The 27,726-nt window shown below is 42.9% G+C and overlaps 1 protein-coding gene and 1 long non-coding RNA gene across 3 annotated transcripts in view; one reads left to right on the top strand and one right to left on the bottom strand.

Annotated features, from left to right (window-relative positions):
* The window catches only part of LOC121003533 (zinc finger protein 501-like), a 434,191-nt gene that overhangs the window by 20,782 nt on the left and 385,683 nt on the right, over positions 1–27,726 (top strand). For both annotated transcript variants that reach the window (XM_040435429.1, XM_040435430.1), the window contains exon 4: positions 10,211–10,313. In XM_040435429.1, coding sequence (XP_040291363.1) covers positions 10,211–10,313 — 103 coding nt within the window. The remainder of the gene's footprint in view (positions 1–10,210; positions 10,314–27,726) is intronic.
* On the bottom strand, positions 3,388–12,672 carry LOC121003633. The gene is made up of 3 exons (XR_005779574.1): positions 12,660–12,672; positions 10,189–10,190; positions 3,388–3,526 (listed from the first exon to the last, which is right to left on the bottom strand). It is a non-coding gene; the product is annotated as an uncharacterized LOC121003633 (long non-coding RNA).

The raw sequence follows: 27,726 nt of genomic DNA, 5'->3' as shown, positions 1-27,726 counted from the left end.
CTATATCCCTGGGGACCCCTATTGTAAAAGGGACAGTAGTTAGACCTCCCAGCACCAGAATTGGGCTTGTTGGACAGGTCCTGTAGATTGAGGGTACTTACGTGGCTGCGTTTCAAATCCCAAGCTAGGGTTTACCTTAGCTTCAGCTATATTCTGCTCTGGGGACTTTTTTAACCTCCTCTCACCTGTAGCATGGCACTCACTGATATTATACAGTGTAGTGGCAGCCGTCACCAACCTATCCAAGGGAGCTTCAATATCAAGATCTCTGGCTAGGCTAAGTTTGATTTGGGTTGGCATTGCATCATTGAACAGCTGCTTAAACTCTTCAGATTCCCAATTTGGGGATTTATATGCTAACCCATAGGCATTTTTAAGGACAGAGAGGAATTCATGGGGACTCTGATTGGGCCTACATGTGAGTTTATAAATCTCCCGTTTTGCAGCAGTAATGGTTCGGTAAGGTCCGAATTCCAGTTTAATTTCATGCAAAACATCTTGCCAATCTTGAATTCCTCTATCCCTAAAGGAAATAAAATGGTGATGGTACCTATCATCAAATGCCCATGGTAGGAATCTGATCCTATCAACATCAGATTACAACTTTAAAGAATCCATAGTGGACTCATACAGTTCTAAGTGGCTTGCTATTTGAGAAGAACCTTTCTTAGAGAACTTGGGCACAGTTGCATTCAGAAACTTAATGATGCTTGAGGAACTCTGATCCTTTTCTGAATACTGAGGATTTTTCCTCCTAGAGACCACTTCAGCATATGTTGGTCGCCTGGGACCCTGATCCCCTTTATGGGCAAACTCATGCCTGCATGGTAGGGAATAAGACACACATTTTCCCACATCACTGTCAGAATCACATGCACTTTGATCACTTCCATGAGACACATATGGCACAGGGGATTTAACCCTTACATCTCTCTCCAGGGGAATATCTGGAGAGACACGTCTAGGGGCTTCTGTGTTGCTGGCACCTAGTAAGGCAGTTACAGTTTGGAATGTCCGACTTAATTGGGTCTATGCCTTCTGTGTAATCATGCCATCACTTCTGGGTGGCTTATGGTCTGGGGTGGAGTCTGCTTTAAGAGCATGTGATGACATGTCTAGATGTTGGGGCTTAAGATTTGGGGGGTCTTTAAATCCTGCAGTATTAGACGGATCTTGATCAATATCAATTTGTGAAAGAGTACTGACCGCCAACAATGCATACAAAACAGGTGGCAATGTGCATAAGAGGTGTTGGTCCTTTTTGTTTTTATCTTGTAACACATCAGTATATGTCAGGTGTCTTTCAACCATGCCACCTAACCTCCATATATCCCCACGTTCTTCCTTGGCTTTTTCCTGCAGCTCATTAATCCATTTATTTATATCTTTATCAATTTTACTCCGTGAGTGTATATATTCAACAACGTTATGGATCAGCTGCATCGGGCTAGATGGAATATCTGCTGTAGCATGGCCACTACCCGTGTCACTGCCTGTTGCACTCATCTTTCTGATCAATAATCAATACACAGATGTAACACCACACTGGCTAGCCAAGAAGAAATATAGAACTTTTCACTATTTGCACAATCAATTAAAGAATTAACTCGATCTCGGTGGGACCTCCACTTATGTCATATATCTTCTATATAAAAAGAATCTTCATATAAAAGAGAGGATAAAAAATAAATAAAAAAAAATATATATATATATATACAGTCCTGATCAAAAGTTTAAGAGCACTTGAAAAATGGCAATAATTCATATTTAGCATGGCTGGATCTTAACAAGGTTCCAAGTAGAGCTTCAACATGCAACAAGAAGAAATGGGAGAGAGACAAAACATTTTTTGAGCATTCAATTTAATGAAAACAACGAATAAACTGAAACAGGCTGTTTTTCAGCTGATCAAAAGTTTAGGACCACACCTCCCAAAAAAACCTAAACCCCCCCCAAAACAGAAATCCAACTTCCAAACATGAAATCATGAATGAGTAGCTCCGCCGTTATTGTTTATCACTTCAAAAATTTGTTTCGGCATGCTTGATGCAAGCGTTTCCATGAGGTGAGTGGGAACATTTCTCCAAGTGGTGAAGACGGCCGCACGAAGGCCATCTACTGTCTGGAACTGTTGTCCATTTTTGTAAACTTCCCTTGCCATCCATCCCCAAAGGTTCCCAATTGGATTTAGATCAGGGGAACATGCAGGATGGGCCAAAAGAGTGATGTTATTCTCCTGGAAGAAGTCCCTTGTCCTGCGGGCATTGTGTACTGTTGCGTTGTCCTGTTGAAAAACCCAGTCGTTACCACACAGACGAGGGCCCTCAGTCATGAGGAATGCTCTCTGCAACATCTGGACATAGCCAGCGGCCGTTTGACGCTCCTGCGCTTCCTGAAGCTCCATTGTTCCACTGAAGGAAAAAGCACCCCAGACCATTATGGCGCCCCCTCCACTGTGGCGCGTAGAAAACATCTCAGGTGGGATCTGCTTGTCATGCCAGTAACGTTTGAAACCATCAGGACCATCAAGGTAAAAAAATATCTCATCAGAGAATAAAACTTTCTTCCACCTTTGAATGTCCCATGTTTGGTGCTCTCTTGCAAAGTCCAAACGAGCAGTTCTGTGGCGTTCAAGGAGGCGAGGTCTTTGAAGAAGTTTTTTGTTTTTGAAGCTCTTCAGTCTCAGATGCCGTCTGATAGTTATGGGGCTGCAGTCAGCCCCAGTAAGGGCCTTAATTTGGGTCGAGGATCGTCCAGTGTCTTGACGGACAGCCAATTGGATCCTCCGGCTCAGTGCTGATTAAATGTTTTTGGGTCTTCCACTTGACTTTTTTGTTCCATAACCCTCAGGATCATTAAGAAATTCCAAATGACTGTCTTACTGCGTCCCACCTCAGCAGCGATGGCGCACTGTGAGAGACCCTGCTTATGCAGTTCAACAACCCGACCACGTTCAAAAAGGGAGTTTTTTGGCCTTTGCCATCACAACGTGTGACTACCTGACAGAAAATGACAATGAATCCGCATCTTTGCACAGATTTGGCCTTTTAAAGGCATGTGGTCCTAAAATTGTGATCAGCTGAAAAACAGCCTGTTTCAGTTTAATCGTTATTTTCAATTAATTGAATGCTCAAAACATGTTTTGTCTTACTCTCATTTCTTCTTGTTGCATGTTGAAGCTCTACTTGGAACCTTGTTAAAATCCAACAATGTAAAATATGATTTTTTTTCCATTTTTCAAGTGGTCTTAAACTTTTTATCAGGACTGTATAAAGAAAAAAAAATTATATGATCCTTCAGGTGGACATAAACTCCTCTAAGTTCTTTTATCGAGTATCTTAATTTGATTTGTGCAAGTAGTGAAACAAAGGGACAATTGTATATGCAAAATATATATGTCGTTTATTATAAAACAAAGAATATAAAATCAATACAATTGCAAAACAAACGATGAAGTTACAAAATAATACCCAAAACATGCCACACGGTGGTGCTAACTCACCCCTATCTCACCAGCACAGTATAACTTAGTTAGACAACCAGTGTCATACCTTTAACAAACAGACCAATAATTTATATACCAAGAGAAACTTAGGATCTTCTGTTTATCAAAAAGGCTATAACAATAAAACACGGATTATACAGGAAAATAAACATTACCCCTTGACTCTGTTTTCCTATGACCAATCAAAAATATGATATTAATATGATAAAATATTCAGCTCGGCTATCAGACTATGAAAAATAACTTTCCAAGGATCTAGTCCTCTTTTCAAATAATGTCAGATCTTCCATTAATAATATGCATCTTTGCTAAGAGAATAATCAGCATTATAGAGGCACCTAACACTATATATTCCCACAGTATGGGGACTCTTGGCTATATACCGAGAGAAATATCTTATTATCATGAGCAGTAAACACAATATACATTACCGGGTTAGAGGTAGACAGAGTTCAGATAGGACCAGTTCTCCTAGTAGTCCAAAAAAATAATCCAAGTTACGTTGAAATGTTGTTGTCAAGCTGTAATTGCTGCTGAAGGCCACATGACAAGTTTCTGAGACATTGACATTTTTTGTGGGGGTGTACCCACCACTGTTCTTGGCTTTTGTTTCAATAAATAGTTTGAGATGAGGAAATCACCATTGCTGCTTCTACTTATTATGATATAATATCACTGTAGTGGGAACTTTTCCATAAATTTCACCTGAACACCATATATCCCTAACTTTTTGTGAGTAGTGTATAAGGACCCTTCTTACTTGCATACAGTATAATATAATATTGGCAGTTGATTACCAGCAACTCGCCAGCAATTTTCTAGATGTTGGGATTCAGCCATACATTTCAAACCTTTTGAGTATTGATACTGTCACGGTACGGTGTGGGGGAAATCCACACCGAACACCGAAAACAGGGATTACAACTAGGCCTAGACACCCGGGATAGGGAGCAAAGCACCTCCTAGAGCATCCCTAATTCTCGCCCTGACTCCTAACCGTATGAGCGAACCCAGATGGTAGGAGGGCTCATATACAGCAATTTCGGACTCTGAGTCGCCCTGATAATCCCTGGAGTAGAGACAGGGCTGAGATGACCAGTTTTTCCAAGACACGGAGGAACAAGAGTCTCCACCGGGCTAGATGCGAGGAAAGAGAAAGACAGAGAACAGCCACTAGATCGGCAGGTAAGAGCCCAGGACATCAAGCACTTACCTGCCACAGCAACAACGAACCCGAACACCAAACAGGACGCAGCACAAAACAAGAAACGCAGAATCCAGCAAACCAGTAACTGCCTGGACCCCCATGCAGACAGGGTGCATGGTGGCCCCCGGCAGAGCTGCTCACTGACTTGTTGTCCCCCCTCCAGGGAATCCTGGATCCCTCTCACCAAAGGCACAGTCAGACATGGGAATGTCTAGCATCAATGCAGGACCGTACACACCAAAGACCGACCATACATGGAACAACAACTAGTCATACAACACCAACCCAGAACCTAAATCACACCAAACATATAATAGGGAAGGTACGGTAAAATACAAAGGGGAGACATCGATGTCCCACTAGGTGGCCCTCAAGGACTGGGCAGATGGAACACCCAGGACAGGAGCAAGGCTCCAGCACTAACAGAGGCTGGAGGACAACTGACTCCAGCCTACAAGCCACAGGCAATATAAACACCAAGTGACCACACCCAGCCAGGTAGTTAACCCCTCCAGCACCAAACAGGGAAGAAACCCGGAGGAAGGAGCAAAACACAAACATGCTGCAAAACAACACATTGCCCATGGCAACCAGCATGCACAGCTACGTGTCACGGCGCACAACAACCAGACCGAGACACAGCCGTGACAGATACCTGGTAATGTAATGTCTAGAGATGAGCAAAGTTTTTAAAAATTCAATTTGGATGTTTAGCCAAATTTCTCCCAAAAATTTGCTTTGTTACGGGTTAATTTGCCACGAATCATATTAAATCAGGTATACCCAGGCCTCTGAATGTCAACAGTATATTTACATCGACGACCAGGCATTTAATAAATGCGCCGTAGTGGCCGGATGTCTGCTGTTTTAAAGAGTAGACACCTGACACTAAGGTCTATGACCAGTGGTAATGGCAACCCTTCAGATGCCATTTACCCTAACCAGTGACAACCCCTCTTTGGTCACCATATTATATGACAACTAGTTTTATGGCTCCTGTCCCTTATGGTAAATAGTCCAGCGGCCATGTTTGATCCATCTGGTTTTAACCCTGATACATTTAGAAAGAGAAATACTACTTCGTTCATAGTATGGGGAGGAATCCTAGACGGAGGATTCAACATGGGTTAAAATTCCATTGCACTGCACAATGACATACAATTGGATTAAAATTTGTCGTAGCTGTCATAGTGACACAGAATAATATATTCCCTAACAGAACGTATTAGCTGTGCCAAATTTCATTCCATTAGGTAGAAAATTAGTTTGGTTCATTCCAATAAAGAACCATAATCCTCTGTACTAACTGCTTTTTTGACACCTGGCAGACTGCGTCCAACTTCCTGGAGGCCAAAGGGGTGTACACTTCCATGATGCCTTTTAAATGTGCGGTGCTACACGTACTACACTGAAGGGATCGCAGTGTGTCTACCCTTTGCTGACAGGTGCGGGTTACTCGCTCAACATCGTTTGTCTTAGGGATCAGGGAATGTAATACTGGAGCAGACTAATTTATTTGGTAAAAGACAAATTTATTCGCTAAAAGAATAGTTTTTTTTCGACAAAAAAGGACGATCAACTCGTGGGCAACTCTGCTTAGCGAAAAATCTATTTATTTGCACTGTGGCACTGCTCATTGTAATTGTAAAATATGTGACGTAGCAGTCATAGTGATGCAGAATACAATTTTCATTAACAGGATGTATTTGGTATACTTTTCTTTGCACTGCACAGTGACGAAGCATTTTAAAACAACTGATGTGTCAGTCATAGTGACGCAGCATAAAATTTTCACTAACAGAATTATTTTTTATTTCACAGACAAATTTTTAGTGATAAAAATACAAATTTGATGGGATGGTGCCAGTAGCAGTGACAATACAGAACCCTATTGAAGCCCTGCACTGTGATTGATTCAACCTGTACTGTCTCTTAATGGCTATGTACACCTTTGGAGGCAATTCTTTTTTTTTATGACTGCATTTTACTAATTTTGGGCTAAAAATAATTTTTTCAATTGTTTTTTTATTAAAAAATATTAAGCCATTCTGTCACAAAGGATTAACCGTCTTTCTAGCTGTAAAGCCTACTTTCACTTTTTGCCGGTCATCCAATAAACCTTATCTCTAAATTTACTAAGAGGTCACAAACACTTTTTTAAGCCACATTCTTATCAGATAAGAACTGAGCTATTATAAGTGTTAATAATGTCAAAGAGCAGAGATAAGGAGCCCATCAGCTACCCAACTGATGGAAAAGAGAGAAAACCCAGAAGCTGCTTCTAGAGCATCTCGGCTATGTACAGAAAAAGCTCCACATTTTTAATAAAGACCAATTTAAAAATAGATTTTTAGCTCAAAATGAGTACTATGCAATAATAATAAAAAAAAAATCTGATGATTGTCCCTCCACTGTCCCTTTACTCTCACAATTGAGTTTTCTTTTTTTTAGCAGATTGTCAGCAAAACTATCTCTAGCGCAACAACGCTATGACGTCTCTCCCTATGCACAGCTGAAACAGAAATGGCAGCGACCGAGTGGGATTAGGCTTTTAAGGGGCTGTGACATCACAGGGGATAGGTAGCTCTATATTTGCTGGCTGCACGTCATTATGGGTAATCTCGCGTTTTCCGGCTTGTCTCCCCTACATTTACTTTCACTTTTAAACACGTGCAGCCACAATTTTAGTAAAAAATTTGATTTGTTACTTTGAAATTCAGGAAATTCAGCTTTGTAACGAAGCAAAGTTTTACTAAAATTCTGATTGAATTCAACTTCGTTAATTTTCTCAACATGACCTGCAGCTGGTGACTTTCCTCTATAAGCTCGTCCTTGCTGAAAAGTGGAGCAGAGCCAGCAGCATACATTACTTCCCGAGCAGAAGCAGCAGCAAAAGAAAGAGACATTTGCAGAACAGGTCAGAGCACAGAGTTTGTTCCTGGGCCATGCCAACCTAGTGTGGTGTCAGAGGAACCCACCGATTCCTGGCTATGTGTATCTGTTGTCAGCTGAGATTATGTTGAAGAGCGAGTAAACCATTCCAGTACAGCTGGATTGTTGGTCAAAACATGACCGCTGACGGTGGCAGCCCTGGTCTGTTACTGCAGCTGCTACCACCCCCTTCTTCTGATGCTACTTGTGCCGGCTATAGCAAAATTTTTGCCACTGCCCGTTCCTTTTGAGGACCCAGGCAAAAGTCTATTGGCCATTGTATAGTAATTGTATCAGTAATGTAACTATGTAACTACTGAGACAGGGGATCTGGCTATTTTCAATTTGGCTGGCTGCACAGCTTTTTGGGTCATTTTGTGTTTCTCCGCTTCTTACTTTCAATATGTAACATGTAGCTGCCATTTTAGGAAGAAAAAAATTGTTACAGGAATCAGGAGAAAATTTGTTGCAAATCAAATTATTTTTTATAAACTTTGGATCAAATTCCACTTCGGATGCTTCAATTCATTCATCTCTAACAATAACATCTTTTCATCAAAAACCTGGGTCCTAGGAGACTACAGTGTATTATATACACATTTTTATGGCACTTGGAACAGCTTTGATTCGTAACAAATTCATTCAGGTCCGTACCAAACTTTTCGCTGAATTTTAAGAAGTTTGCTCATCTCTGCTTCAGAGTTATGAAACTTTCCTGATTCACGCTAACTGTCCATACTAAGCAGGAGACAAGAAACACAGGCTGAAGCTGCATCACATAGGAATATACTAAGACTCTGCAGTTTGAGTTAGGAGACATAAGTTCTAACATATTCTTCTTCTCTTAGGTAAGTGTAGTGTGATGTCATTCTGTTCACTTCATCTATGCAAAGGCATCATGGAAAATTTAGGCTGCATTAGACGAACCATATCAGAACCATGCTATAAATCATGTGTTAACTGAAATATATATGTACAAATGTAACGTGAATTCTAAAGATTTGAGAAGCAATAAGCTTATGCAGACTAAGTGAATAAATATATTTACTAAGTGTGATTTAAAAATAAGATAACAGAGGCAAATCGCATACTGAATAATAAAAAGTAAATGCATACATAAACTAGCCTAAATGGAGTGAGACTCCATTGTTCATGCTATAACACATGGCTATCTAGCACATTATAACACATGACCAACACCCCAGGGTGTACAAGACATAGGGCAAATCAATACTTACATCCTACCTAGGATGAAGTTTCAGGTGGAGTCCCCCAAATGTATGTGTGTCATATAGTTCAAACCTTTTAGCCCCTCCTCCAGTGTACAGCACGCATGTCTCTGAGATCACTCAGGAATGTGGTCTTATCAATACAATGGGGGATGGGTGCAAGATTTACAAGTTATATCATTACACAGAATGGTAATAATAAAAAGGAATAGAATTAAAGGAACAGAACCAATTAGTACTTAAAAATAGCCTTACATTACAGCAAGGCATACACAGTGGTCTCTACACTTTAATAATGATCTACACTGCACTGTACAGTCAAAACATATTGCTGGAGTGCTTCCTTAACTTGTAACATCTGCAATAACAACAGCATCTTTACTTTGCAGTACACAGACAACATGTGAACCTTTATTTTATGCAAGGGGACTGACATCTATCAGTGGGCTTACCACTGTCTCTGCTAAGCAAAGCAGCTAACTCACTCTGCAGGACTTGGATGAACACTTCTTTCACTAGGCCTTAGGGCAGCAGTCTCCTACAACCCGCTGGACACTCATTTTTGGCTCAGGGCTGGCACTTCCACAGCCCGATCTGACCCAGCAATTGCTCCTGAAATGTAACAGGTTCAGTCTTGCCATTCTCTTCTTTCTTTCTCTCTGCCATCTTTCCCACTCAGGCCTGTTTGTGAGACCCCCCTCAAGATGTTTGGAACCTCTGGTCTTGGTCCTCTGGCCAACCGGCAGTCTCATTGAGCTTTACTGGAGCACACTGCACCACTACTCCAGGCTTCCGTTGTACTGTCTTTGTTTACAGCCTACTGGCGCACTATGTATTGGCTTTGTTCAGGTCTGCTACACTCGCACACTCTGAGATAGCACCTCAGGTGGTCTAACCTCACACACTACCATTTTCACTTCACCTGGCTTGTCCTATACAGTATTGTGGCTCAACCCTCTGTGCCATAATGCTCATCACCACATCATCGTCAGGTTCTACATCCTCTTGAGCTGTCTTCCGGCACTCCCTCTAGTATTGCCATGGTGGCCAGCAAGAGCAACAGGTACACAAACTATGTACTGTTAAATACACCCAATTTAATAATACGGATGGAATATAAGGGCTACTTTCCCTGCATTACAAACTTCTAGTTAGAATAAAGAAGCTTGGATTCATATTGGATTTATACAGGAGACCTGCAGCTATTTGGGTCAGATAACTCCTGCTGTCCGGTCATTTTTTGGGCTTCATTCTAATTACTGATCTTTTTCAGTCATATGTCACATTTCCCATGACTTCTCCAACACTCAGATGACTTCTACAATATTTGTTTCACAGTTTGTGAATCCGGGTGAAGATCTGAACTACATTAATCCTACAGAGACATACGTGAAGGGTGATGAGCAGAGTATAGAGGACATTCCTACAGATAACCGCCCAGGTGAGTAGTAACCACTAAATAAAGCAGAGAAGACTCACAGAATCTACTCCTTCACTGGATACTACAATTTTATGTTGAATTTTTGCATACTATCTTCTGTCCATTTTTTTCCAGCATTATATTTGCTGATTCAGCTAAAATTCCAATTAAATATTGATGGAAATGTAATGGCGTTATTGGTGATATATATATTATGTATATGATATGTGTAGCCTATGCTCAGAAGAGGTCATTAATATCAGATCAGCGAGGGATTTGACCCACACTGATTTCATGTTGATGACCTATGCTGAGGAAAATCTTGGAGAATGATTTGCAAATGATAAAACAATGGAAACAAAATATTCAAAACATCTTGCTTTATTCAGTATCGAGTATGAGAACCACGTGCATAAAAACATTAACTCCCACATCTTGGCATGCTATTATTGAGATTGTTAATGATTGTCTGAGGAAGTTTCAGCCAAGTTGAATAGAATTGGGTAGAGATGAGCTAAGTTTTCAAAAATTCGATTCAGACGTTTCATCAAATTTCTTCCAAAAAATTGTTTCATTATGAATTAATTCATCAATGCATTCATTAAATGCATTAAGTCAGGTCTATCCCAGTCTGCAGATAAACTTTAGGGAGACTGTATCTCGGTGTACATCACTGTGCATTGCAGCAACATGCATAGCTAGTCCTTTCTGGTAACAAAACAGTTACTGTGCGTTAGAATGACCGGCAGGTCATATATGGACGTATGCATCATCGTGCAGGCCAGCAACAGTCCTAGCTAGCCCCTAGCTAAACCAAAAGAAAAGCATACAGCATCCTACAGTAAAACAAAAAAAAAAATGCTGCGCACCCCTGCGGGTGTCCCAGTGACACTTTAGTGGAACAAAATAAGGTCATGGAGGTAGCGCCAATAAAGTGGTGGAGAAAAAAAAGGTTCTTTTAATCCATGTTGTGGAAGTGCAAACATGCATTTGATTCCCTTCTGTTAGATGTAGAATGACTGTGTGTCACTATTAGGCTTAGTTCACACTTCACTTATTTGATCAGTTATTCTCATTAGTTATTGTCAGCCAAAAGCAGGTAGTTATTGTCAGCCAAAAGCAGGTGCGGGGCAAAACCACAGAACAGGTGCACATGTATTATAACTAATCCAAAAGTAAGCTTGGCTCTTGAATTTGGATCACAAAAACTGATGGAAATAACTGACCAAATAACTGAAGGTCAATGTTAGCATCAGGTCTAATTTATCGGTGTGGACTGAACTGTGCAGTGGCCCAAGATTCAAGTAGTGGCCCCATGACATTGGGGAGGGTGTCAGCAGTAAGGTGTGTACACATTACTGTTTATTTTTCCGTTCTTCTGATCCATCAAAGCGGATCCTGTAGGTTGATCATCCATCTTCACACTGTCAGTATTTGGTCAGCATTTGATCAGTATTTGTAAGGCAAAAACCGGAGTAGGTCCAAAACAGAGATACCATAGGGTGGAAATATTTGCATGTCTTCTGTGTTTTGGACTACTCCTGCTTTTGGCTTCAACATCTTGATGCAAAATAATGACCGTGTAATAGAGGCCTTCTGGACGCTCAAACGACGGGAGAGGTTTTTTTTTTTTGTTTTTTTTTTGACCAATCAGAAGAACAGAAAAGTGAACAGTAATGTCAACACGACCAAACAAGAACACTAGTGGTGAGGGTGGCAACAGCATGAAGAGTCACACTAGTAGTAACAGGGGTAACAGCTCAAGATGGTGGCAGATCACAGTAGAAGCAGATGGCAGTAGAGGCAGCAGGCTTGTGGCAGCATCAGAATATTGGCAGCAGCACGTGTCTAGAAGTAACAGGCCATCTGTCATAATGTTCCTGTGTGGTAGCACACTACAGTCAGATCATTACTGTCAGAATGATCTAGTCTCTTGCATCAGGCACCAGTGTCCTGGTTCATCCATGACTGATTTATCTTTATAAAGGTTAGTCTCGCAACATTTAGTGCTGAAAGGCGAGTTCTCTGGAGTAACTATGCCACCCGGCCTTCTGCCCAGCAGTGCTCCCAGTGACGCCACCAGCTCTGATAGGCCGCCTTTAGCGCTGTTCTAGCCATTTTACAGGCTAGAGCTACTCTAAAGCCCGCCCATTAATGCCGTTGACGTCTCCGGGCTCACTGCTGGGCTGAAGACTCTGGCTAGGAGTTCTTTCACTAGTTTGATTGCAGATTCTGTGGACTCTAGACTTATGAGACATAAAAGTTTTTCTTCAGAAAGTTTGCTGCTGATGGGCAATCCTTTTCATTCTGATTGGCCAGGTACTTTATACCTAATTGGCGCAACCTGGAGACGATGCTGCTCCAAACTAGTGTACTTTCATTCTGTATTCTGCTGGCTCTGTATCTGTATCTCCATCCTCCCACCATAGAAACCTCAGGAAGTCTCTATCTTCATTTTTCACATGAAACTGGTGGAACATCTTTTCAACGTCACACATGACTGCTACGGGATACTTTCTGAATGTGCAGAGTACTCCAGGCAGAGTGTTTGTAAGATCTGGTCCTTTTGGTAGATGGTCATTCAATGCAACACCATTGTACTTTGCTGAGCAATCAAATACTACTCTAATCGTATTTGGTTTCTTTGAGTGGTAGACACCTTGATGTGGGATGTACCACACTTCTCCTTCTTTAGGTTTGTTATTAACTTTCTCTGCATGTCCTTCTTCAAGGATGCATGTCCTTCTTCAAGGAGGTGAATATTATTCCTTCGGCCTCTGTCCTCTTGATCTTCAAGATAGTCATACAGATAGTTGATATGTTGCTGATAAATAGTCAGTGTCAGAGTTCTTTTTCGAGTACTCCATCAGAGCTGTTTGGGTGGTTTCAAGAGACTCTACTCGATGACCAATTTGCTTTTATATCTCTCTCTTTAATTCTGCTAATTCCTCAAGAACCTGGTTTACAGCTTTTGTAAGTGCCTGTGAAATAAAGGATCTTGAAATGGGCAGGTCCAAAGAAGCCTCTATTGAGCCATCAATATCACTCTCTTTATTAGATTGAGAAACGGCAATCCTAGAAGTCGCACCTTTGGTTGTAGAAACGTTAACGTTTGCTGAAGATTGGGATTTTTTCATAATGTATTTATCAAGACCTGTTTGCAGCATATGAGCAGGTTGGCGACTTTTGGACGGGGTCAGGTCTCACTCCCGGGTATCTCTTCTGTAGAAGACTAAAATGGCACAAATTCTACCAGAACACGAATAAAAAAACATGCATTGACTTAGGAATTAACCCTGAAGACTTTCCTGACTTTCAGACTCTAATGGACCTGTGGGATGAAGGGTCTAAGGGCTCTTTCACACTTGCGTTGTTCGGATCCGGCGTGCACTCCATTTGCCGGAGGTGCCCGCCGGATCCGGAAAAACGCAAGTGAACTGAAAGCATTTGAAGACGGATCCGTCTTCAAAATGCGTTCAGTGTTACTATGGCACCCAGGACGCTATTAAAGTCCTGGCTGCCATAGTAGTAGTGGGGAGCGGGGGAGCAGTATACTTACAGTCCGTGCGACTCCCCGGGCGCTCCAGAATGACGTAAGAGCGCCCCATGCGCATGGATGACGTGTCCATGTGATCACGTCATCCATGCGCGTGGGGCGCCCTGACGTCATTCTGGAGCGCCCGGGAAGCCGCACGGACGGTAAGTATACTGCTCCCCCGCTCCCCACTACACTTTACCATGGCTGCCAGGACTTTAGCGTCTTGGCAGCCATGGTAACCATTCAGAAAAAGCTAAACGTCGGATCCGGCAATGCGCCGAAACAACGTTTAGCTTAAGGCCGGATCCGGATTAATGCCTTTCAATGGGCATTAATTCCGGATCCGGCCTTGCGGCAAGTGTTCAGGATTTTTGGCCGGAGCAAAAAGCGCAGCATGCTGCGGTATTTTCTCCGGCCAAAAAACGTTCCAGTCCGGAACTGAAGACATCCTGATGCATCCTGAACGGATTTCTCTCCATTCAGAATGCATTAGGATAAAACTGATCAGGATTCTTCCGGCATAGAGCCCCGACGACAGAACTCTATGCCGGAAGAAAAGAACGCAAGTGTGAAAGGGCCCTAAAACACTCGGTGAGGGTCCCTTTACAAACCTTCGTCCAGCTAGTGTCACGGATGGTGTACAGGGAAACAAGACAATACAATATAATCTATGACTCACTGGATCCACCACTAAGAAACAAAAGGGAGACCCCTGCATGAGACCTGCCACTCTCCCTTACTGCTCAGCCTATGCGAACACCCCAAAGGTGGATGGGCGCATATCCACGTACCTCGACTATCTTACACCTGAAGACCCTACAATAGTGAGGGGACACGACCACTGGCTCCCTACACAGACACGGAGGGAGTCAGGGTCACCTGGATCCAGAAAACTGAAAATCACAAATACATAAACAGCACTTATCTTGCAGACGACTGGGAACTGGGAACAGCATGCACACACATTCCAGGAAGTTGTATAAGCCGCAACCTAATGCATTATGGGGAGGAACTTAAAGGGAAGCAATCAGTCCAACTGCATGACAGCTGATATAGGCTAACGAGATGAGGAACTGAAAACCAAAACAAAGAAACTCAAGGAGGAGGTTCTGGACAGCTCCTGTCAGAGCTTCTCAGCTGTCTGGTTGTGACAGTACCCCTCCCTCTACGAGTGGACTCCGGACACTCAGAGCCCACCTTCTCAGGATGGGACCTATGGAAAGCCCTGATGAGACGAGTGGCCTTAATGTCCATCACTGGGACCCACATCCTCTCCTCAGGACCATAACCCTCCCAATGAACGAGGTACTGGAGGGAACCGCGGACAAGACGAGAATCCACAATCCTAGAGACCTGAAATTCAAGATTTCCATCAACCATAATCGGAGGAGGAGTCAAAGGCGAGGGTACAATAGGTTGAACATAAGGTTTCAATAAGGACTTATGAAAAACATTATGGATCTTCCAAGTCTGAGAAAGATCAAGACGGTAGGCAACAGGATTGATGACAGACAGGATCTTGTAAGGCCCAATAAACCTAGGACCCAACTTCCAGGAGGGAACCTTCAATTTGATATTCTTGGTAGACAACCACACCAGATCACCAACATTCAGGTCCGGACCAGGCACACGTCTCTTATCCGCCACACGCTTATATCTCTCACTCATGCTCTTTAGATTATCCTGAATCTTTTGCCAAATAGATGACAAAGACGAGGAGAATCTGTCCTCATCAGGTAAACCAGAAGACCCCTCTCCCGAGAAAGTCCCAAATAGCGGATGAAACCCATATGCACCAAAAAATGGTGACTTATCAGAGGACTCCTGACGACGGTTATTTAAAGCAAACTCAGCAAGGGACAAAAAACGAACACCAATCCTCCTGATTGTCCGCCACAAAACAGCGCAGATATGTCTCCAGATTCTGATTGACGCGCTCCGTCTGGCCATTCGACTGCGGGTGGAAAGCAGAAGAGAATGACAACCGAACCCCCAAGCAAGAACAGAAAGCCTTCCAGAATCTGGAAACAAACTGCGTGCCCCTATCAGAGACTATGTCTGAAGGGATACCATGCAATTTGACAATGTGGTCAATAAATGCCTGCGCCAGCGTCTTAGCATTGGGCAAACCAGGAAAAGGGATGAAATGCACCATTTTGCTAAAACGGTCCACCACCACCAGAATCACAGTCTTACCCGAGGAACGAGGCAGGTCCGTTATGAAGTCCATGGACAGATGTGTCCATGGACGGGAAGGAATGGGTAAGGGAAGGAGAGGACCTGATGGCCGTGAATGAGGGACATTGGCACGAGCGCAAGTCTCGCAGGCTGCCACAAAACCCTCAACCGACTTACGAAGCGCAGGCCACCAGAATCTCCGAGCGATGAGATCCAGTGTGGCTCTTGCCCCCGGGTGCCCAGCAAGAACCGTATCGTGGTGTTCCTTAAAAATCTTGTGTCTTAAAGTGAGAGGCACAAACAACCTCCCAGGAGGACAAAGATCAGGAGCCTCCGACTGGGCTGCCTGCACCTCTGCCTCCAATTCAGGAAAAAGAGCAGAGACCACCACACCTTCAGCCAAAATGGGACCCGGGTCTTCAAAATTCCCACCTCCCGGAAAACAACGTGACAGGGCATCTGCCTTCACATTCTTAACCCCAGGGCGGAACGTGACAACAAAATTAAACCTTGAAAAGAACAAAGACCATCTGGCCTGTCTCGGGTTTAGACGCTTGGCTGACTCCAAGTAGGCCAGATTCTTATGGTCAGTAAACACGGTAATAGGGTGTCTGGCTCTCTCTAGCCAATGGCGCCATTCCTCAAAAGCTAACTTGATGGCCAACAACTCCCTATCTACCACATCGTAATTTCTCTCTGCGGAGGAGAGTTTCTTCGAGAAAAAGGCACACTGTCGCCATTTGGCAGGAGAGGAACCCTGAGACAAGACCGCACCCACACCCACCTCAGAAGCATCAACCTCAACTGTGAAGGGTAAAGAAATATCAGGTTGTACCAGGATGGGAGCGGAATCAAAACTCTCCTTGATATTAGAAAAGGCCTTACGCGCCTCTACCGACCAGGAAGAAAAATCTACCCCCTTTCTGGTCATATCAGTGAGTGGTTTAACAACAGGAATAATTAAAAATAAATTTCCTGTAATAATTGGCAAAGCCCAAAAAACGCATCAGTGCCTTCTGATTCTCAGGAAGCTCCCACTCAAGCACAGCGCAGACCTTCTCGGGGTCCATGCGAAAACCAGAAGCGGAGAGAAGAAACCCCAGAAATTGAATTTCTGGAACCGCAAACACACATTTTTCCAGTTTCGCGTATAATTTATTCTCCCGCAGGATGAGCAAGACCTGACGTAAGTGTTCCTTATGAGTCTTGAAATCAGGAGAAAAAAATCAAAATGTCATCCAAATACACTAATACAAATTTTCCCATTAAATGATAAAAAATGCTGTTCACGAAATGCTGAAAAACGGCTGGGGCATTCATCAAACCAAAAGGCATAACCAAATTCTCAAAATGGCCCTCAGGGGTATTGAAAGCCGTCTTCCATTCGTCTCCTTCTCTGACCCTGACCAGATTGTATGCCCCTCTTAGGTCTAATTTGGAAAAGACTTTAGCCCCAACAACCTGGTTAAACAGGTCCGGAATCAGAGGAAGCGGATAAGGGTCACGAATAGTGATACTGTTCAGCTCCCTGAAATCCAGACAAGGTCTTAAAGAACCATCTTTTTTCTTAACAAAGAAAAAACCAGTGGCAACAGGTGACTTCGCGGGTCATATGTGTCCTTTTCTCAGACTCTCAGAGATATAAGCACGCATAGCGACCCTCTCAGGTTGGGAAAGATTGTATAAACGAGATTTAGGCAGCTTGGCGCCTGGGATGAGATTAATAGGGCAATCGTACTCCCTGTGCGGAGGCAAATCCTGAACTCCACTCTCAGAGAAGACATCCGAAAATTCAGAGAGGAAAGGGGGTACAGTTTTAGTAGAAACCTCAGAAACATATGTCATGAGGCAATTCTCTCTGCAAAAGTCACTCCAACCATTTATTTGCCTCGCTTGCCAATCAATGATGGGGTTATGTTTAGTGAGCCAGGGTAGCCCCAACACTAGAGGAGTAGGCAAACCGCTAAGGACGAAACATGACACATCCTCAACATGAGCATCACTCACAATTAAACGGATATTGTGAACTATGCCCTTTAATGATTTCTGAGAAAGTGGAGCGGAATCAATAGCAAAAACAGGAATATCCTTTCCCAAAGTGCATACCTGGAAACCATGAGTTATTGCAAATTATCAATGAGATTGACAGCTGCTCCACTATCCACAAAAATCTCACAAAAAATGCTCTTGCTCTCTAGCGCCACCCTAGCAGGCAGGACAAAACGGGAACTACAAGCAAACGGAAAACCTTCAATTTCCGCCTCAACCCTGCCAATAGTAACAGACGGAACATTTTTAAAAGATTTTTTCCTTTTTGTTTCTTTATTACTCTCAGAAAACTGCCTGAATCTCCTAGAGGGACAAACATTTGCCAAATGATTTATACCTCCACAACAAAAACAAACCCTCCCTGAGGCAATCAACCCCAGCTGCATGGGCTCCTGCTCAGAAGGGACTGACAGCGACTGAGACCCCTGCGCACAGAATGAGACCGCTGCATTGTCCCGGGACTGAGTATGACAGGAAGGAGAGATCTCTCCTCTCTCTCTAAGACGCCTGTCAATACGAACGGCCTGAGACATAGTAGAATCCAAGGAGGTAGGTCTCTCATGAAAGGCAAATGCATCTTTCAATCCCTCTGAAAGACCATGGCAAAATTGAATTCGGAGTGCAGCATCATTCCAACCAGTATCAGCTGCCCATCTCCGAAATTCTGAGCAGTATATCTCTGCGGATTGTTTACCCTGGCATAACAGACGTAGTCTAGACTCAGCCAGAGCAATACGATCCGGATCATCATATATCTGACCCAGGGCTAAAAAGAATTCATCCACTGAACGGAGGGTCCGTGCCCCCTCCGGCAGCGAAAAGGCCCAGGACTGAGCGTTACCCCTGAGCAGCGATATAATGATCCCCACCCTCCGTTCCTCATCACCAGAAGAATGGGGAAGAAGGCGAAAATGGAGTTTGCGAGCCTCTCTAAAACGCACAAAATACTCACTACCCCCGGAGAACGTATCCGGGAGCGAGATCTTAGGCTCAGAACAAACTCCATGAACGCAAGCTGAACCGGTCACTTGAAACTGAGAAAAAGTCTTACGGAGATCAGCTACCTCCAATGAAAGACCCTGGAAACGTTCAGCCAAAAGTGAAACCGGATCCATGCTTGAGACGGTTTTGGCGGCTTATAATGTCACGGATGGTGTACAGGGAAACAAGACAATACAATATAATCTATGACTCACTGGATCCACCACTAAGGAACAAAAGGGAGACCCCTGCATGAGACCTGCCACTCTCCCTTACTGCTCAGCCTATGCGAACACCCCAAAGGTGGATGGGCGCATATCCACGTACCTCGACTATCTTACACCTGAAGACCCTACAATAGTGAGGGGACACGACCACCGGCTCCCTACACAGACACGGAGGGAGTCAGGGTCACCTGGATCCAGAAAACTGAAAATCACAAATACATAAACAGCACTTATCTTGCAGACGACTGGGAACTGGGAACAGCATGCACAGACATTCCAGGAAGTTGTATAAGCCGCAACCTAATGCATTATGGGGAGGAACTTAAAGGGAAGCAATCAGTCCAACTGCATGGCAGCTGAGATAGGCTAACGAGATGAGGAACTGAAAACCAAAACAAAGAAACTCAAGGAGGAGGTTCTGGACAGCTCCTGTCAGAGCTTCTCAGCTGTCTGGTTGTGACAGCTAGCTCGAAATCGCCACCTCCAGTAAATTCGGAACATATTGACATCTTCCTACGTTTGGTAATCTCCGATCTTGAGCAACTCGACTCAAGCCAACAATTTTATTATAATCTGTCAAGATGTGAGTTTCGAGCACTCAGAGATTTGGAGACGGATAGGAAGATTGTACTAAAACCTTCCGGTAAAGAAGGCAATCTGGTGATACTCGATCATTTAAAATATCTAAAAATGTGTTTAGACCTACTGAATGATAAAGACAGTTACAGGATTTTATCCTGTGACCCATCACCGGTGTTTTTCTCACAACTTAAATACCTCCTCCAACAGGGTCTTGAGCAAAAGGTAATCTGCAAATCCGAATATTCCTTTTTACTCCCTAATACTCCGCACCTGGCGAACTTTTATGGGCTACCAAAGGTCCATAAGGGACTAAATCCCCTAAAAGGCCGTCCAATTGTTTCCGGAATAGGCTCCCTTACCCACCACTGTGGAATATACCTGGACAAAGTATTACGGGATTTTGTGCTTACCCTCTTTCACCAGAGACACAATGGATTTCTTGCGCAAAATAGAGACCATTCCGATTGATCCATATACATATACAATTAGAAATTGTCTGCCTATAGCTCAGAAATATATATATATACTGACCACAAAGACAGCATCAAAGGATCATCAGAAAGATCTTCATCATATACTCTCAGTAAGATCAAAATATACAGGTAGGGTATTGACCATGGGTTAATCAGCTTTAGTCCGATCAATATGTGTCTAGATAATTGTCTGGTAGCAAACATGTGACATCTAGATCATTGAAAAACATAGGACACATTGTGCATACAGGTCTAATAATTGAAGAAACACTTGCTTTTTTGTAAATTAAATATGGTATAAGCTCATATAGATCGCCAAAAGACATATCTGGAAACTATTCTCCTGAAGACGCTATGTCATATGTGCAAAACAAAGTGTTCTCAGTGAAATGTACTTGATGCAGTGTATCCTCCTGTGTACCGCATGTCTAGTAGCTATAAGGCATGTAACTATTAAGGTACAGACTGGCAAAGCGGTACAACATATGCATGAAATGAAGTATGTTCAATGAAATATATAGTCCTGAATGTAACGTACGTACCTCCTGAAGTTATGTTGACCGGAAGAAGGGTGGCGTTGTGCTGGGCCAAATGCGCATGTCTGGTATATAAAGAGCTTACATCTTGTGATATTTCAAGGAGCATCTGACATCATCAGTACGTCCGCATGCGCAGTACTATTCAGAGTATTGTATGGTAAATTCTGGCAGCAGAGATCCGGTCATGTGATCGGCACTATGTCACATGTGTCTAGAGCTAGATCGATACAAGCGCCAGAGGATTTGATAGATAATACAGATCTAATGCATAAAGTCCGCATGTGCAGTACTATTCAGGGTATTGTATGGTAAATCCTGGCAGGTCCGGTCATTCGGTACTATGTCACACGTGTATAGAGCTAGATCGATATAGGCGCCAGAAGATTTGATAGGCAATACAGATATAATGCATAGAGTCCGAACTTTAGTAGGTGGACTAGTATAGACATGTAGAAGTGTGTACATATATGAGCATACCATTATTTTGATACATATATAAAACATTAGTACATATATATATATATGAGCATACCATTATTTTGATACATATGCAAAAAATTTGTACATATATGAGCAGACTACTGGCACGATGATTAGTATAGAACTATAAAATTCACAAACAAAAAGACACTAGAAAATTAGTGATTTGATATATTAGTATGTTAAACTACCAGACATAGAAAGACAACATTAATTACATAAAGGGCCATACCTGTATATGAGGTCATTTAGTCTGTAGGGAACACAAATAAAAAAGACTGTTATAAAGTCATTGTATGTATAACTCAAAATCACGGTTCAACCCCATCGGGGTTAGTATCCTTAATTTGTGTATCCAAAAGGATTCACGTTTTTGGAGCAGAAGTTTCTTATTTCCCCTTCGACGTGGCATAGGCATAGTTCGGTTATTTGAAATCGCAATTGGCTGATACGATGACCAGCTTGAATAAATGGTTCAGACTTATTACAGCGTAGGTCAGATTTGTGCTTCAGATGCGGTCTCGCACACACTGGGAAGTCTCCCCAATGTATGCGAGACCGCACGGGCATTTGATAAGGTAAATCACTAATGATGTAGTACACGTGAAGAAACCCTTTATATTGTATATTTGTAAATATTGTATATGTGTATGTGATAATGTGCTCCCTTTCATGACATGAGTACATTGTGCACAGCCCAAGCAAGGAAAAGTGCCCATTTTTGGATTAGAGAATACTATTTGTTTTAATGGAATTCTTTCGGGGCCAATATCTGCTTTTACAAGGGCATCACGTAAATTTCTGGGACGCTTATAACACATCCTAACTGGATTATTAAAGTCCCGTATTTCTGGATAAAATCTGCCCAGGAGAGGCCAATGTTTTTGTATAATACGCTGAATTTTTGGCACAAATAGATGATATGTCACCACTAGTGGAAGTCGGGGCAGGGATTGTTGTGATTGTGAGGATTTCAATTTAAGTTTATCTTGAGTTATCAAATAAATCTCTTTTTGCATGAGGCCCTGTGGGTAGCCACGTGCCTGGAATTTGTCTGACATTTCTATCAGTCGTTGTTGTTTTAATATAGGGTTACTCACAATTCTTGATACTCTGGCAAATTGTGACCGGGGTAGTGATGTTTTGGTATTATTTGGATGGCAACTCGAGTATAGAAGTAATGTGTTCCTATCCGTCGGTTTTGTATAAATATCTTTTTTTAATAATCCACTAGAATCCTTGGATATAGAGGTATCCAGGAAATTAATAGTGACCTCATCAACATGAGCAGTAAACTGCAGGTCATCAATCACATCATTAAGGAATGCGTAGAAAATATTGAAAGACTCTCTATTGCCTGTCCAGATACAAAAAAATATCGTCGATAAATCTACGCCATGTAAGTGCATAAGACCAAAATAATGTATGGGGATATACATGGTCCTCTTCAAATTGTGCCATGAAGAGATTGGCATATGGTGGGGGCCACATTTGCCCCCATTGCTGTACCCTTCTTCTGAATATAATAATGGTCACCAAACATTTTTTTAAAAATTGTAAAACAAATTGTAGTAGTCCAATACAAAAAGCTTGTTGAGTACTGGAGAGAGTAGAAGTCGCAAGAGATGCGCGCACAGCCTGTACACCCCCATCGTGAGAAGTGGAGGTGTATAGGCTGTTCACATCTAAAGTAACCAAAAGCGCATCGGAAGAAACGGTCTCCAAAAAGTGTGATGTGTCTAATAGATAAGATTTTGTTTGGCGTACTAGTGACGTAAGTATTTTTTCTAGGTAAATGGATAGTGGTGTCAACAATAAATCTGTGTATGCCACTATCGGGCGTCCTGGTGGTTGTTGGAGGTTCTTATGTATTTTAGGCAAAACATATAGAACCGGCATGATCGGCTGGTCATTATGTAAATATTTGTATGTCGCTTTATCAATTGTATCAACCATTAAATGATGGTCCAGAAATGATTCTATCTCTTTTTGTATGCCTATAGTGGGATTATTGTGCGTAAGTTCATATGCATCAGTATCATCCAATTGTCTCTTGATTTCTTGTCTATAATAAGATGTATCCATTACCACTATAGCCCCTCCCTCGGCAGGTTTAATTGTAATAGTCCTGTCACGTCTAAGTGACTGTAGTGCAAGGGATTCAACATTTGGGAGATTTAAGTGAGACGGTCCCTCTTAAAGGAATCGATATTCGTCTGAATCTCCTTGTCAACCAAATTGATGAAGGCCTCAACCGCATGAGATGATTTAGGGGGCATGAAACTACTTTTATTTCTAAGGCCTTGATGGGCTATGGACAACATATTGGTAGTTTGTGGTAAATCAGACTTATTGACACAGTCAGCATTCATAAAATGTGTTTTTAAACGTAAAGATCTATAGAACCTATTAAGGTCCTGCATAAATGGAAAATGTTGAAAGGAGTCTCTTGGACAAGAAAAAAAGTCCTTTAGATAAAACACTATGTTTTGCTGGTGACAGAGTCCTTGATGAAATGTTAATGACTAAACTTGTACCTGGAATCTGGTCTGGATTGTAGAGAGTTCTGGTATGTCGGGATCTTCGTCCCCTCCATATCCTTGTGATCATCATCTGGTCCTGTTGCCCCGACGGGGAAAAAAACTGTATGGTCTGCAACGTGAGGACCTGTCGCTCCCAGAGGAAGAGGATGCATAGTCCCCAAATGGTTGATAGCCATGTGAGTCGGTTTCTTGCCATTGCCAGCGATGAACTCTTTTCAGTTGATAATCCTCAGTATCACGGGTGAATTTGGACCTCTTGGTTTGCTCAATATATTTCCTATGCTCCTCCAGAATCTTTTCCGTTTTTTTCTTTAGGTCATTCCAATCCTGAGAAGAAGTGGTAGAAATAAGCTGTGTTTCAATCGTCGATAATTTATCACGAATCTCTGAAATGGACTTCTGCAGATATTCAATGCTTAGAACAATAATGCCCAGTGAACATTTATTCAATATGGTTTCGAATTTATCGCAATATTCCTTGTTGGCTGGAAACAAGTTGGGGCGTAGATGTACACTTAATCCCCTTTGTATTCTTCCATTTTTGTAATATTCCGCCAATGTGACACAATGTAATTCCGATGCAATCAATCTTTTGGATTTACGTTCCCAATCGCGTGTGCGAAATTCACTGTGGGAGATATGTAAAAACTCACTTGGAGTAGTTACCTGTGAGACTATCCCATCAGCAGTAAGGGTATCATAGGAGAAAGTAGATGCAGACATGGGTAGGTGCTCAAGCTCAAAATTCTGTAAAACTCTATACAATAGATGGCTGGCACTCTACTTAAGCCTCATGCACACGACCGTTGTGTACACTTCCGTGGCCGTTGTTCCGTTTTCTGTGATTTTCTGCGGACCCATTGACTTTCCTGTCTGTCAAAAAAATAAGACATGTCCTATTTTTTTGACGGACAACGGTTCACGGACCCATTCAAGTCAATGGGTCCGTGAAAAAACACGGATGCACACAAGATTGGCATCCGTGTCTGTGATCCGTGGCCGTAGGCTACTTTCACACAGACGAATCCGCAGATCCGTCTGCATAAAAGCTTTTTCAGAGCTGAGGGGTTAATTGTGCGTATCATAGCCCCCTGTAAGAGATCAGGTGCTGCCAGGCAGGAAGGGGCAGACCCCCCTCCCTCCCCTGTTTTAAATTCATTGGTGGCCAGTGCGGCCCCCCTCCCTCCCCTGTATTACTGTACATTCATTGGTGGCCAGTGGGCCCCCCCTCCCTCCCCTGTATTTAACTCATTAGTGGCCAGTGCGGCCCCCCTCCCTCCCCTGTATTACTGTACATTCATTGGTGGCCAGTGGGCCCCCCCTCCCTCCCCCTCCTAATTAAAATCCCCCCCCCCCCCTATCATTGGTGGCAGCGGAGAGTTCCGATCGGAGTCCCAGTTTAATCGCTGGGGCTCCGATCGGTAACCATGGCAACCAGGACGCTACTGCAGTCCTGGTTGCCATGGTTACTTAGCAATTTTTAGAAGCATTATACTTACCGGCGATGTCTGTGACCGGCCGGGCGCTCTTCCTACTGGTAAGTGAAAGGTCTGTGCTATGAGCAATGCGCCACACAGACTTTTCACTTACCAGTAGGAGGAGCGCCTGGCCGGTCACAGACAGCGAAGGTAAGTTTAATTAGGAGGGAGGGGGGGCCCACTGGCCACCAATGAATGTACAGTAATACAGGGGAGGGAGGGGGGCCGCACTGGCCACCAATGAGTTAAATACAGGGGAGGGAGGGGGGCACACTGGCCACCAATGAATGTACAGTAATACAGGGGAGGGAGGGGGGCCACACTGGCCACCAATGAATTTAAAACTGGGGAGGGAGGGGGGGTGCCCCCTCCTGCCTGGCAGCACCTGATCTCTTACAGGGGGCTATGATATGCACAATTAACCCCTCAGGTACGGCACCTGAGGGGTAATTGTGCGGATCACAGCCCCCTGTAAGAGATCGGGTGCTGCCAGGCAGCAGGGGGCAGTCATGTACACAGTTCGTAGTATATTCTAACTTGAAGCGTCCCCATCACTATGGGAACGCCTCTGTGTTAAAATATACTGTCGGATATGAGTTTTCACGATCTAACTCAAATCCGATAGTATATTCTAACATAAAGGCGTTCCCATGGTGATGGGGATGCTTCAAGTTAAAATATACCATCGGATTGGAGAAAACTCTGATCCGATGGTATAATAGGGACTCCTGACTTTACATTGAAAGTCAATGGGGACGGATCCGTTTGCAATTGCATTATATTGTGTCAACATCAAACGGATCCGTCCCCATTGACTTGCATTGTAAGTCAGGATGGATCCATTTGGCTCCGCACGGCCAGGCAGACACCAAAACGACTTTTTTTTTTCATGTCCGTGGATCCTCCAAAAATCAAGGAAGACCCACGAACGAGAAAACGGTCACGGATCACGGAACAATGGAAATCCGTTTTGCGGGCCGCAAAAAAAACCGTCCGTGTGCATGAGGCCTTAAGCGTATTTTTCTTCGGTGCTCAGTGATGGAAGATATCTCCACAATAATAGTATAAATTAATTCACGGCACTCGGGTGGATGCAGATGAAACTGAAAATGTATTGAAATGCCATATATATATATATATATATATATATATATATATATATATATATACTGATCATGGGGTAGTCACCACAAAGACCGCATCAAAGGATCATCAGAAAGATCATCATCATATACTCTTAGTATGATCAAAATATACAGGTAGGGTATTGACCATGGGTTAATCAGCTTTAGTCCGATCAATATGTGTCTAGATAATTGTCTGGTAGCAAACATGTGACATCTAGATCATTGAAAAACATAGGACACATTGTGCATAAAGATCTAATAATTGAAGAAACACTTGCTTTTTTTGTAAATTGAATATGGTATAAGCTCATATAGATAGACAAAAGACATATCTGGAAACTATTCTCCTGAAGACGCTATGTCATATGTGCAAAACAAAGTGTTCTCAGTAAAATGTACTTGATGCAGTGTATCCTCCTGTGTACCACATGTCTAGTAGCTATAAGGCATGTAACTCTAAGGCTACGTCTACACGATGACATTTGTCGCACCAATGTCGCGCGACAATTTTTATAATGGCAGACTATGGTGTCGCAATGCAACATGTGACATGCTGCGAATGCGACGCAACAGTCGCAGAAAATCCATTTGAGATGGATTTTTCTGCGACTGTCGCGTCGCAGTCGCAGCATGTCGCATGTTGCAGTGCGACACCATAGACTTCCATTATAAAAATTGTCGCGCGACATTGGTGCAACAAAATGTTCGCGACAAATGTTTCAGTGTAGTTGTGCCCTATCTACAAATGTCGTCGTGTAGACCTAGCCTTAAGGTACGGACTGGCAAAGCGCTACAACATATGTATGAAATAAAGTATGTTCAATGAAATATATATGTAACGTATGTACCTCTGAAGTTATGTTGACCGGAAGAAGGGTGGCGTTGCTCTGGGGCAAATGCGCATGTCTGGTATATAAAGAGCTTACATCTTGTGATATTTCAAGGAGCGTCTGACATCATCGGTACGTCCGCATGCGCAGTACTATTCAGAATATTGTATGGTAAATTCTGGCAGCAGAGATCCGGTCATGTGATCGGCACTATGTCACATGTGTCTAGAGCTAGATCGATACAAGCACCAGAGGATTCGATAGATAATACAGATCTAATGCATAAATTCTGCATGCGCAGTACTATTCAGGGTATTGTATGGTAAATCCTGGCAGCGGAGGTCCGGTCATTCGGTACTATGTCACACGTGTATAGAGCTAGATCGATATAGGCGCCAGAAGATTCGAT

Source organism: Bufo bufo, chromosome 6 (genome assembly GCF_905171765.1).
Source record: "Bufo bufo chromosome 6, aBufBuf1.1, whole genome shotgun sequence".
NCBI classification, from domain to species: Eukaryota; Metazoa; Chordata; class Amphibia; order Anura; family Bufonidae; genus Bufo; species Bufo bufo.
Note: the sequence above shows the minus strand (reverse complement) of the source record. Positions and strands in the feature narration are given on the sequence as shown.